This window comes from Oryx dammah, unplaced genomic scaffold (genome assembly GCF_014754425.2).
Source record: "Oryx dammah isolate SB20612 unplaced genomic scaffold, SCBI_Odam_1.1 HiC_scaffold_19, whole genome shotgun sequence".
NCBI lineage: Eukaryota > Metazoa > Chordata > Mammalia > Artiodactyla > Bovidae > Oryx > Oryx dammah.
The window spans coordinates 73749571-73762320 of NW_024070203.1; the positions used below are offsets into that span (position 1 = coordinate 73749571).

Consider the following 12750-nt stretch of genomic DNA (forward strand, 5'->3'; position numbering starts at 1 on the left):
CTGACCTTTTCCTGTCTTGTGGCCACTGCTGTTTTCCAAATTTGCTGGCATATTGAGTGCAGCACTTTCACAGCATCATCTTTCAGGATTTGAAACAGCTCAACTGGAATTCCATCACCTCCACTAGCTTTGTTTGTAGTGATGCTTTCTAAGGCCCACTTGACTTCACATTCCAAGATGTCTGGCTCTAGATTAGTGATCACATCATCATGACTATCTGGGTCATGAAGATCTTTTTTGTACAGTTCTTCTGTGTATTCTTGCCACCTCTTCTTAATATCTTCTGCTTCTGTTAGGTCCAGACCATTTCTGTCCTTTATCAAGCCCATCCTTGCATGAAATGTTCCCTTGGTATCTCTAATTTTCTTGAAGAGATCTCTAGTCTTTCCCATTCTGTTGTTTTCCTCTGTTTCTTTGCATTGATCGCTGAAGAAGGCTTTCTTATCTCTTCTTGCTGTTCTCTGGAACTCTGCATTCAAACACTTATATCTTTCCTTTTCTCCTTTTCTTTTCACCTCTCTTCTTTTCACAGCTATTTGTAAGGCCTCCCCAGACAGCCATTTTGCTTTTTTGCATTTCTTTTCCATGGGGATGGTCTTGATCCCTGTCTCCTGTACAGTGTCACGAACCTCATGCCATAGTTCATCAGGCACTCTATCTATCAGATCTATTTCTCACTTCCACTGTATAATCATAAGGGATTTGATTTAGGTCATACCTGAATGGTCTAGCGGTTTTCCCTACTTCCTTCAATTTAAGTCTGAATTTGGTAATAAGGAGTTCATGATCTGAGCCACAGTTATAGAGGTAGATTTGTTACAGAACAGCCCACACGACTTAGCAGCAGCAGCAGCCCGTAGGGAACTCAGTATGGAAGACAAACATTGACATACAATGAAATGTGTTCACAGTACCACCAATCCTAGGTTGAAGCTGGGAATCTGGTATTTAGGGGTTTAGAGTGGGGAATGACTAATATCCCCTGGTATTAGATTTAGATTTGAGAGATTTGGCAAAATCTTCACAGAGGAGATGACTTTTAAGCAGCATTTTTGAGGTTAATTGAGCGTTAACCAAGATGCAAAAGCATTCCAAGCATATCAGTATGGGCCTAGAGTCAGGAAAGGACAGGGTGTGCTTGTGGAACAGTGAGAAATTGGGAATTACTGCTGTGTGGTGGGAATAGGAGAAGAGCAAGATGGAGCAAGACCACAGGGCCCTAGATGAAAAGTTAGGATGTTGTTCTGCTGACAAAGTTCTTAGAGAAATGACATGATGAGATTGGTGGGGTTTTGTTTTGTGTGTTTTTAAGGAGACAAGCACTATTGGCATAGGAGAAAGATAGGAATAGGAACAATTCTATGCCTATTCTTAACAGTTAAGAGACTGATAGAATTGTTGTTTATAGAGAGGGGAATTGCAAGGATCTCACCAAAGCAGAGGATGAGATGGTTGGATGGCATCACCAACTCAATGGACATGAGTTTGAGTAATCTCTGGGAGTCGGTGATGGACAGGGAGGCCCGGCGTGCTGCAGTCCGTGGGGTCACAAAGAGTTGTACACAACTGAACCCCTGAACTGAACAACCAAAGCAGTGACAGTGAGGAGAGAGGAAGGGGAGAATCTGAGGGGAAGTTGAGACAAGGCTAGCAGTGGTTTGCTAATCACCATAAGGTTGAGAAGAGAAAAGTTGAAGAGAGGGCTCAGGTTCCTTTGTGGCTTTCCTATTACAGGGTGGGTGGGTGGATGTCCTTCATGGAGATAGGGACTGCAGGGGACGTGCAGCTTTGGAGGAGGTGATGAATTCATTTTGGAGGTGTTATGTTGCTTTTACAACATCCAGGTAGTTTCGTCTGCAGGTTAGTCTGGATATAGGAGAATGACATGTTGAACAGCATGGTGCCCAGTCACATATAAACCTTAGGGTGGAGCATAATTTGAGTAAAGGGACAAGGACAGAATCTGGGTCAGGGAGTACAAGATCGTACGAAGGAAATGGAGAAAACAATTATGAAGATAAAAGGAAGACCAGAGAGAGTAGTGACAGTAGTGACCCGTGAACAAGAGAGAGAGGAGGTTCTAGAACTTGTGATGCATAGGCTCACGTGGTTCAGAGTTTAAAGAGAAGATGGACTGATTGAGTAAGTGCACTTGTTGGGAGAGTGTGTGATTGTCTCAGTTCTATTTCATACATCCATTGAGTCAGTGATGCCATCCAGCCATCTTACCCCTATAGTCCCCTTCTCCTCTTGCCTTCAGTCTTTCCTAGATCAGAATCAGGGTCTTTTCTAAGGAGTCAGCTCTTCTTGGCTTCCTTTCTTTATAGTTTTGTCTCTTTCTCACTCCCTGTACCCCGCCCCCATTTGCCCTATGCAAATTAGGGCTAGCCAGGAAGGGGGCGAGTTTGTTTCACCTGAGGTTCTCACTCAGGTCCACGGATTTTTCCTCTGTTCCTTTTTCTCGGGCTTTTCCCTTTCTTTGTCTGTCTTTTAGCTATTGCCATTTTGGACTCCTTTTTCCTATTCTAATTCCCTGACACATGGCGCATTGATGTGGCTGTTGCAAGACCAGGTGTCACTGTCAGTGAAAGCCAGTGAGGTGAAACGTATGCCAAGTAATAGTTCACTTTACTGTGAGTAAGACTGAGGGGAAGACTAGTTTGGATGGTTGTTGGGGTAATAAGAGTGAGTTGCATCCACTTGTGTCTGTGTTATCCTTAAGCAGTGGAGAGGGACACTTCTTTCTCTGAGATTGTGGGGAGGGGAGAATGGTGTTTTTTCATTAAATATATTGGGAGATAGGGAGTCATTTGGTCCAATTCCACCATCTTTTTAACCAAGGGGTTAAGAAGGAATTATGAGGTTAGATGTGTTAAAATTTGATGCAGTCATCCTGGGGAAAGTAGACAGTGGTTTTCAGATACCCTATGGTGAAGGAAAGAGTATCATTGCTAAGTTGGAAAATTTCAAATTTGGTCTCTTCTGCATCCCTCCATAGGTGTAACAGATGTGACTTGAAAGCAGAGCTGACTGGCACTGGTAAAATAAAAGATTAAAAGATTAAAAATTAGTATTCTTTTTGTATGGCTCTGAAGTGTAACCTGTTATCAGTCTTGGTAGGCTGTAGCTGAGTCCCATAAGGCATCTGAGATTGGAATTTGATAGAAACTTTAAAGATACTATTAGTTCCATGTGCTCCTGAGCCAGAATTTCAAATTGAACAGAGAAGTTTTGCAGTAGCAAAAATACAGCGTAAAATCTGTTATTGGCAAGTTTTGCTGTGAGATTTCAGGGTAGTTTTATGACTGATCTCTCTGGCCTTAATGTTAAAAAATTTATCACTTTATCATTGATATTTATTTACACTTACTGTTTAAAGTTTTGAAAATTTAGCTGCATTCCAACTTATTACTTGTACATTCTTTAAAACTAAGTGAGCTTTTATCTTTAAAAGCAATGTGGATGCTTGTTTCAGCAGCTTGGAATGGCCTCCCGGGACAGAGTCTTCTGTTTTGATACTCGACTTTCCTAGCTTCAGTGCCTTAGTCTGTTTTTTCTTCATTTATTCAACATGTTTATCAAGTGTCTACTATGTTCACTGTTCTAAGAATGGGGGATACAGTGGTGAACAAGACAAAGCTTATATCTGAGTGAAATAGACTATGCATGCATGCTCAGTCGTGTCCGACTCTTTGCGACACCATGGATTGTAACCTGCCAGGCTCCTTCTGTCCATGGGATTTTCCAGGCGAGAATACTGGGATGGCTTGCCATTTCCTTCTCCAGAGGATCTTTCTGACCCAGGGATCAAACCCACGTCTCCTGCATTCCAGGTGGATTCTTTACCACTGAGCCACCAGGGAAGCCTGAAATAGACAATAAATGAGTAAATATAATCTATCAAGTTGTGAAATGCTATGAACCAAAAGGAAAGCAGAGTAAGGAGATGGAATATTAGAGTGCTGATTTTGGAGATAGTGTGGTCAGGGAAGATGTCACTTGAGCAGACTTGACTGAGGAGAGAGAGAGTGAGTCACCTGAAAAACAGGGTGAGGGACCAGTAAGGACCAGTAAGGGGGTCCTGGCAAGAGCAGGGAGAAGGCCAGTGTGGCTGGAAAGGTGAGTTCAGGGAGGGGCCTCGCCAAAGTGTGGGAGACCAGTAAGGAGCAGTAAGGGGGCTCCTGGCAAGAGCAGGGAGAAGGCCAGCATGGCCGGAAAAGGAGGGGAGGAGGAGGGGGCCTTGCCAAAGTGCGAGAGACCAGTAAGGAGCAATAAGGGGGCTCCTGGCAAGAGCAGGGAGAAGGCCAGTGTGGCTGGAGAAGGAGGGGAGGGGGAGGGGGCCTTGTGAAAGTGTGAGAGACCAGTAAGGACCAATAAGGGGGTCCTGGCAAGAGCAGGGAGAAGACCAGTGTGGCTGGAAAAGGAGAAGAGGGGGAGGGGGCCTTGCCAAAGTGGTTCCTGTGTTCACATAATCAATCCAGATTAGATGTAGTAATTAATGTGATGTATCCAAATCATCAGGTTTGGCAGTTGTTATATTTATACTACTATGTTATCTTCACTATAGGATGGAACAAAATTCATCTGTATTGGGGCTCTATATTCTGAGCTTCTGGCTGTCAGCAGTAAAGGAGAACTTTATCAGTGGAAGTGGAATGAATCTGAGCCTTACAGAAATGCACAGGTATTTCATTATATTAAATCTTGCTTTAAGTAGCTCTCCAAATCAGTATACAAAATGATAATCATTTTTCTTATGCTTTCAAAGAATCCTTCCTTACATCACCCACGAGCAACATTCTTGGGGCTAACCAATGAAAAGATAGTCCTCCTGTCTGCAAATAGCATAAGAGCAACTGTAGCTACAGAAAACAACAAGGTAAGATATCCTGTGGTAAACATTTCTTAAATTCTTGATTTTCTTCCTCTCCCTGCCCCTTTTCCATCTTTTCATTTCTATCTTTCTATCTAACTTAAACCTACAAATACCAAGTGTCTTAGGCCTTAGTACTGTAATCCAGTGTATAATCTTTTCTGTTTTATCTCTGTTTTATAATTCAGTTTCAGAGAGATCTTTCTACTTTAAGGGAAGAAAAATATTCAAGCTAAGTGCTGACAAACGAGGAGATACTGAAGAGCTATAATAGAGGAAGTACAGCTATTACACTATCCTCAGATTATCAGTTTGACTTTAGAGTCACTAAATTCTTTTTAAAATTGTTGGAGCAGATGTTTATTTTCAATTAATGCCTTAGAACCATCTATTTCAGTATCTACTATTTTGATTGATTTGTGTGAAGGAAGTAATTTAGTTTCTAGTCTCATTAAGAACCTTTTCCTAATTACTTGTTTTTCTATCCTGTAGAATTCTGGTCCACAGTGTAGATATTCCTTGCCCTTGTTTTGACCACAGTCCGTTTGAAAAGATAACGTGTTTTTACTTAAGCTTCTGATATTTTATTCTTCAGGTTGCTACCTGGGTGGATGAAACTTTAAGTTCTGTGGCTTCTAAATTAGAGCACACAGCCCAGACTTACTCAGAACTTCAAGGTGAACGGATTGTTTCTTTACATTGCTGTGCCCTTTACACCTGTGCACAGCTGGAGAACAATTTATACTGGTGGTGAGTATCACAGAGGGGGGTATTTCTTACCAGTGGAGGCTTTTGTGTGCATATGGTGGTGGTTGTTCAGTCGTATCTGACTCTTTGCAGCCGTATGGACTGAAGTGCCCCAGGTTTCCCTGTCCTTCATTATCTCCCAGACTTTGTTCAAACTCATGTCCGTTGAGTTGGTGATGTTTATGTACATAGATAGGTGCTTTAAGTAGTCAAAGCAATAGAGAAGGTCAGTTGAAAGATAATGCTTTAGACTCACAGACATAGAAAACAAACTTGTGGTTATCAAAGGGGTAAGGGGAAAGATAAATTAGAAGTCTGGGGTTAGCAGATGCAAACTACTATAAATAGGTAAACAACAAGCTCTTACTGAATAGCACAGGGAACTATATTCAGTATCCTATAATAGGTGGCTCAGACGGTAAAGCGTCTGTCTACAATGTGGGAGACCTGGGTTCAATCCCTGGGTCAAGAAGTTCCCTGGAGAAGGAAATGGCAACCCACTCCAGTACTTTTGCCTAGAAAATCCCAATAAACCATAATGGTAAATAAAAAATAGAATATGAAAGGAATATATACATATTATATACATTTTATACATATGTTCTTTTTCCTATTCTATGTATATGTATAGCTGAATCACTTTGCTGTACACCAGAAACTGATGCAACATTGTAAATCAACTATACTTCAATTAAAAGAGATGCTTATACAGAGGGAAATTTTCACCTTGGAGCAAAGTAACATTAAAAATAAACCTTAAGATTAAAAAAAGGTTACAAAAATATATTTAGTGACTATAATTGTGAAATTTTTAAAAAGTATAAGTAGAAATAAAAATCACTTATAATCCTACAACTTGAATATAACTGCTGTTAACATTCATTTAACAGTAACATAAAATAGAAATTTATATTAAAGTATTTCATTGCCTGAATATTCTTTGCCTCACTTTATTCCTTTAATTTTCAAAAGGGACTTTAAATATGTTTTCTGTTGTGTTTTAAGAAATCAGCAACTTTGCATTGTAAAAATAACATAGGGAGATCTACTAATTAAAACAAAATTAAATTAGTTGAATTTAATTAAACAGAAGAAAATGTGAAATGATGAATTTCCTAAATTTTAATCCTTAATGATTAAATAAGGGTTAATAATAAAAGTTGGTCCAATTATATACTGTTAGACCTGTGATCAGGTTATTATTAATAAATTGCACACGTTAATATTATACTGAGGCAAAAATGTTAGAGAAGAAATAGTGGCTCAGACGGTAAAGTGCCTACAATGCGGGAGACCTGGGTTCGATCCCTGGGTCGAGAAGATCCCCTGGAGAAGGAAATGGCAACCCACTCCAATACTCTGCCTGGGAAACCCCATGGATGGAGGAGCGTGGTAGGCTACAGTCCATGGAGTCGCAAAGAGTTGGACACGACTGAGTGACTTCACTTTCAATACCAGTAATAGTTAAATACAATGTGTGAAATTTTAGATTTGTTTAATGGCTTTTTTGCTGCTTATTTGTCCAATTTTTGCTTTTCACTTTCAGGGGTGTAGTGCCTTTTAGTCAAAGGAAAAAAATGTTAGAGAAAGCTAGAGCAAAAAACAAGAAACCCAAATCTAGTGCTGGTATTTCTTCAATGCCGAACATCACTGTTGGTACCCAGGTAAGTGATTAGAATTAAGTCTATCTTAAGGGACATTGTTGTTCTTCAAAATCAATTTCTTTCCCTGTAGTTAATTCCCCTATAGACAGTTTTATAAATGAATGTCATTTGAAGGACCAAGTCCCAGTAGTATGTATGTGCCACATCACTTTTTATTCAATAGCTGAGTCACGTATAGATTTTGCCCTGCTGTCAGTTGGTTTCCCTGTGGGGCAAGGATTCTAGGTTTGCCTGATTTTAGGAATCATTCTGTACTTAGCTGTATAGCCAGGAACTACTTACCGGAAACATTCCTTTAGTTGGATGGTGGTAGGACCCAGGCTTCATTGTGTTTAACAAACACCAGATGATTCTTAACAACCAAGCAGTTTGAAAGATTTTGCTCTCTGGTCATACTGTCAGCATGAGACAGGAGGCTTCATCAAATCCCTGTGCTTCTACTAGTTTCTGTGTTTTGATTCTGAGATGGTTTTGAAGCAGGAATCAGAATTCTTGTTCGCAAAGCCAAAGAATGAAATCCATGAACACACAAATGCTCACAGTAACAAGTGAATAGGATTTATTCGAGAGGAGGAAAGTACAAAGCTCTCAGCATAGACACTGAGAGAAGGGGGTAAAGAGTCCCCCCAGAACGTGGGGATTGCCTCAGCTTTTGACTCTGACAGCCCCTTGGACTGCAAGGAGATCCAACCAGTCCATTCTGAAGGAGATCAGCCCTGGGATTTCTTTGGAGGGAATGATGCTGAAGCTGAAATTCCAGTACTTTGGCCACCTCATGCGAAGAGTCGACTCATTGGAAAAGACTCTGATGCTGGGAGGGATTGGGGGTAGGAGGAGAAGGGGACGACTGAGGATGAGATGGCTGGATGGCATCACTGACTCCATGGACATGAGTCTGAGTGAACTCCGGGAATTGGTGATGGACAGGGAGGCCTGGCGTGCTGCGATTCATGGGGTCGCAAAGAGTCGGACACGACTGAGCGACTGAACTGAACCGAACTATATCTTTACCAGTATTAATCTGTACATTTTTGGTTGGTTCCTGTCCTTAAAATCTGTTATTTTTAATCAATCAATTTAAAGGTCCAGGCTTTTCTTGATCCTGGGGTTAAGTCACCACCCTTCTTCATGCCCACTGGCCATTTTATAATGGACCAAATGTATGGGTTTAAGATTAATGATGACCAGTTGTTTTTCCCTCAGCATATGAAACAGAAGTTAATTACTGCTGTTCCCTGGATCTGAGTGTTGATAATTTATCAGTCCAAGAACATAGTGCTAATTGCTAAATCTCTTCAGTTGTGTCTGATTCTTTGCGACGCTATGGTAGCCCACCAGACTCCTCTGTACACGGGATTCTCCAGGCAAGAATACTGGAATGGGTTGCCGTTCCCTCTTTCAGGAAATCTTCCCGACCCCGGGATCCATCACGCCTCTGTTACGTCTCCTGCATTGCAGCCAGGTTCTTTACCACTAACACTACCTGGGAACCCAGACCAAGGATACATTCCAGGAACTGGGTATAGCTTTAGGCTAATGGAGGGAGATGTTTATTGAAAACAACGTCTCAGAGTCCTACACTGCCTAACAATTTCTACCTCAGTTTTAGGCTCATTTATATCTGATGGAAGGTGATTTTTCTAGTATCCTAGTGGTTCTCAAAGTGTGATCCAAGGACTCCTGCTGCCTTCTCAGCCCTTTCAGGGGATCTGTAGAGTCCTTCTTTTTCCAGTTACCTATCTTTGTTAAGGCTGAGTTGTCTTTATATACTTTAGCTAAAGTAACATATCATGGCAAATTGAATGCAAAAAGCATACTTTGGACTCCAACTGTCTTATGTTAAATTAGACATTGAGATCTACAAAAATGAAAACAATGCCACTTTTCTTGGCTAGTATTTTTTTTTAAATGTAGTGTTTTTTTTTTTTTTTAATAAATTATGCATGTTAACATGGGGTTTATTAATTTTAAGTATATACTTAAAAGTTTATCAGTTTTAATTACTAACGTGTTAAATACCAACTGTAACCCATATAAACAAAACATTTTGGGGTCCTTGGTAATATTTAATGGGGTAAGATAGTCTTGAGACTGAAAAAGTTTAAGAACTACTGTTATACTTCTGATTCATTAGATTCTTATAGGAATTTATCTTCAGGATAAAAGTTGATGTTTATGTTATTATAGCAAGTGCTGCAATGATTGTTTAAGGACTTTAAATCTTTTTTGTTGCATGACATGGCACTAATTCCCTCATCTAACATTTTTTTCAATTCAACTTTTTCACTATAAGATGGTATCATTTACATTACCTATTTCTTACAAAGTAATTACTAGTTTAGCTGTTAGTTTTGTCTAAAACTCAGTTTAATAATGTATTTGTTATTTTTGTCTGGGGCTTCATTTTCTTTTTTTGTCCTATTCGTGGTTGTCTTGTTCCGGCTCCTTTGTAACCTTCCAGCTAGGAAGTTTTTAGTGATGACCCATTATTTTGTTTATTTGTTGTTTAGTCTTAATTATTTATGTCAGTTGCTTCAGACAGATCTCTCACTTATAGTAGCTACTCTTTACTTATTCAGTTCACATACTGATCTCTTAGGTTTCCAAAATTCCTTATTTATTCAACTCACGTATTAGCCAGATATCCTAGCAGATGCCTTATTAGCATGTAGGATGACATTACTACGGACAGGGAGGAAAGAAAAAATCCTTTAAATGTGCACGGAGGAAAGCTTTAAGCAAAATAGCTTGGCACTAAATTGCTGGAAAAGAGCATATTCCAATACTTTAGTGCAGAACTAAGGTTCTGTTTTAAAGTATAGGAAGCAGGAGGATTAAGGCAGCCATGGCCACAGAATGGGGAAAGCATTCATATGTTTGCATCAGAATTACTGATCAACTTTTCTGGTGGCTCAGATGGTAAAGCATCAGCCTGCAATGCGGGAGATCTGGGTTCAGTCCCTGGGTTGGGAAGATCCCCTGGAGAAAGAAATGGCAATCCACTCCAGTACTCTTGCCTGGAAAATCCCATCGACGGAAGAGCCTGATAGGCTACTGTGCAAAGGGTCGCAAAGAGTCGGACACGGACACGACTGAGCGGCATCACTTCTAAGAGTTTGCAGCAGCATCTGCATTCACAGATTTTAACTGTTGAGAGTAATATATTTAGCACATGTTCCTTGCATGTCTGTTACGTACTGGATATATACCTCCTTGTCTTTGAGGTGCATTTATTTTTATTTTAAGATACTAATAACTTATTCTCTAATATAGTTTGCCATATTTCTTTTATAATTATAGCCTTATTGATCCTTTTTCAGGATTTAAGCTTTCACCAGCATTTTTTGAAAATTTATGGATGAAACCTCTCTTTTAAGTCAAGCTAAGCATACCCTTTCAAGAAGTTGTCTCTTAACTATTCATTCTGTGCCGCAGAACTGTATTTAATAACAGAGCTTTTACTCTTTGTCAGTATTTCCAGTTCCTACACTCCTGTGTGCTGCCTTCTTTCTGTATGACATATGTTTAATTATAACTCCCACTCCCAAATCTTTACATATGCCGCTGTCAAGTATATAAGGTAATCATTAGTTATCAAATGACTGAACAGAATGTCAGTAAGTTTTGGGCTACTTTCGAAATCAAAAGAGATTTCCAGAAATAATGTTTGTATCACAGTAGTAGCTTTTGTTGGTGCGTTTGGCAGGGCCATGTTACAAGTTATTGGTTTTAGAGTATGACCTGGGGGTGCTCCCCGGCAATAAGAATTTATAGGTTTTTCACTTTTGAACTCAGTTAACTTCTAACACTAATGTCTACATATTCTGTTTTTTTAATGTAAGAGAAAACTTCCATTATCTAGTTAAAATTCCAGCTTATAGAAAAGTCTTCTGAGAGAAATAACTGTAGAGATGAAGTTTATGGAGCCTATATATAGCATCATGAATTAAGGGAGAAAATAATTTCAAATTATAAGAAACAACAACAAAAAATTGTTTTGTTTACATTTTACTTTTAATAAGCTTTGTAGTTTCTTCTGTGCTGTTTCTTTTCTATGTCCTTGTAGCAGAATGGGCAGGGTATTTGCTGCATGAAATATCAGTTCAATTCAGTCACTCAGTCGTGTCTGATTCTTTGTGACCCCATGGACTGCAGCATGCCAGGCTTCCCTGCCCATGACCTCTCCCGGAGCTTGCTCAAACTCATGTCCATCGAGTCGGTGATGCCATCCAGCCATTTCATCCTTTCCTCCTGCCTTCACTCTTTCTCAGTATCAGGGTATTTTAGTTTGTTTTTAGCAAGTGTGCTAAAATTATTCCTGCTCTTTGATTTTGGGAACACATAACTCTTTTAGTTTGTCTAAAAATTATGTCATTCTGATGGTGATTTTTCTTTTGTTTGCTAGGTATGCTTAAGAAATAATCCTCTCTATCATGCTGGAGCAGTTGCATTTTCAATTAGTGCTGGGATTCCTAAAGTTGGTGTCTTAATGGAGTCGGTTTGGAATATGAATGATAGTTGCAGATTTCAACTTAGATCTCCTGAGAGCTTGAAAAGCATGGACAAAGCTAGCAAAACTACTGAAGCTAAGTAAGTACTGTGTCTTAACTAATCTTGATTTTTCTAGTTTGCTCTGTATATGAAGGAGGATAGTCAAGAGAGACTTAAGAGAGGTGTACGGTGACTTATAAAAGTGTTAACATGTGGGATCTTGTTAAGATCCACATGAGTTTTGACAGGAACTGGTAAAATTTATTATTTGCAGTTTCGTTAATATTTGTATATTACAGTTATTCTTAATGTTTAATGGCCAGAAGGGCCAATGTAGAGTTCTCTCTTAATGTCTTTGTTTGATCATTAGAGTGTATCCTTTGAAGGTGGTATATAGCAGTAGTATATTAGGTGGACTTTTTCCTACTCTCTTCTTGTGTAATCATCTTAATTTCTACCTAACATCTTGCCTGCATCTTGATCACTGGAAGGGTTTTATAGGTTAATGTACTGGGGAGGGAAATTCTATAAAGGATTTTTGTGAATTTTGGGGTGGGGCATAATGCGAACAGAAATATCACTGGATTATATAAAACCTACATTCTGGAGCTAGCTTACTATTTGGGAGCCATGTACAGATCTTAACACCTGTACTTTTAGAAGCATCTACTCATCTTTAAAAATACTGTGTATTATAATTTGGCTGTTTGGTACTTGAGCTTTAATAAAGTTTCAAAATAGCTTTTTTTCTTAATTTTATAAAAATACATGAACATTATAGAAATACAGAAAAGTAATATAATATCACATTGCAGAAATAACATTTTAAATATTTTGATGTACTCTTGTTCTAAATGTATACAAGCAGTTGAAAAGAAATGATTGGGACTATACTACACATACAGGGTTTTATATTTCTGTAACTTTTTAGTTCAAATGAATATAATGATTGTACAAGGATTACTGCTAAGTTTA

General features: G+C 39.2%; 1 protein-coding gene across 5 annotated transcripts in view; it reads left to right on the top strand.

Moving 5' to 3' along the window:
- UBR5 (ubiquitin protein ligase E3 component n-recognin 5) overlaps nucleotides 1-12750 on the top strand; it is a 139104-nt gene that overhangs the window by 70287 nt on the left and 56067 nt on the right. For all 5 annotated transcript variants that reach the window (XM_040261971.1, XM_040261972.1, XM_040261975.1 and 2 more), the window contains exons 10-14: nucleotides 4568-4684; nucleotides 4769-4879; nucleotides 5469-5623; nucleotides 7167-7284; nucleotides 11690-11874. In XM_040261971.1, the coding sequence (XP_040117905.1) occupies nucleotides 4568-4684; nucleotides 4769-4879; nucleotides 5469-5623; nucleotides 7167-7284; nucleotides 11690-11874 (686 nt within the window). The remainder of the gene's footprint in view (nucleotides 1-4567; nucleotides 4685-4768; nucleotides 4880-5468; nucleotides 5624-7166; nucleotides 7285-11689; nucleotides 11875-12750) is intronic.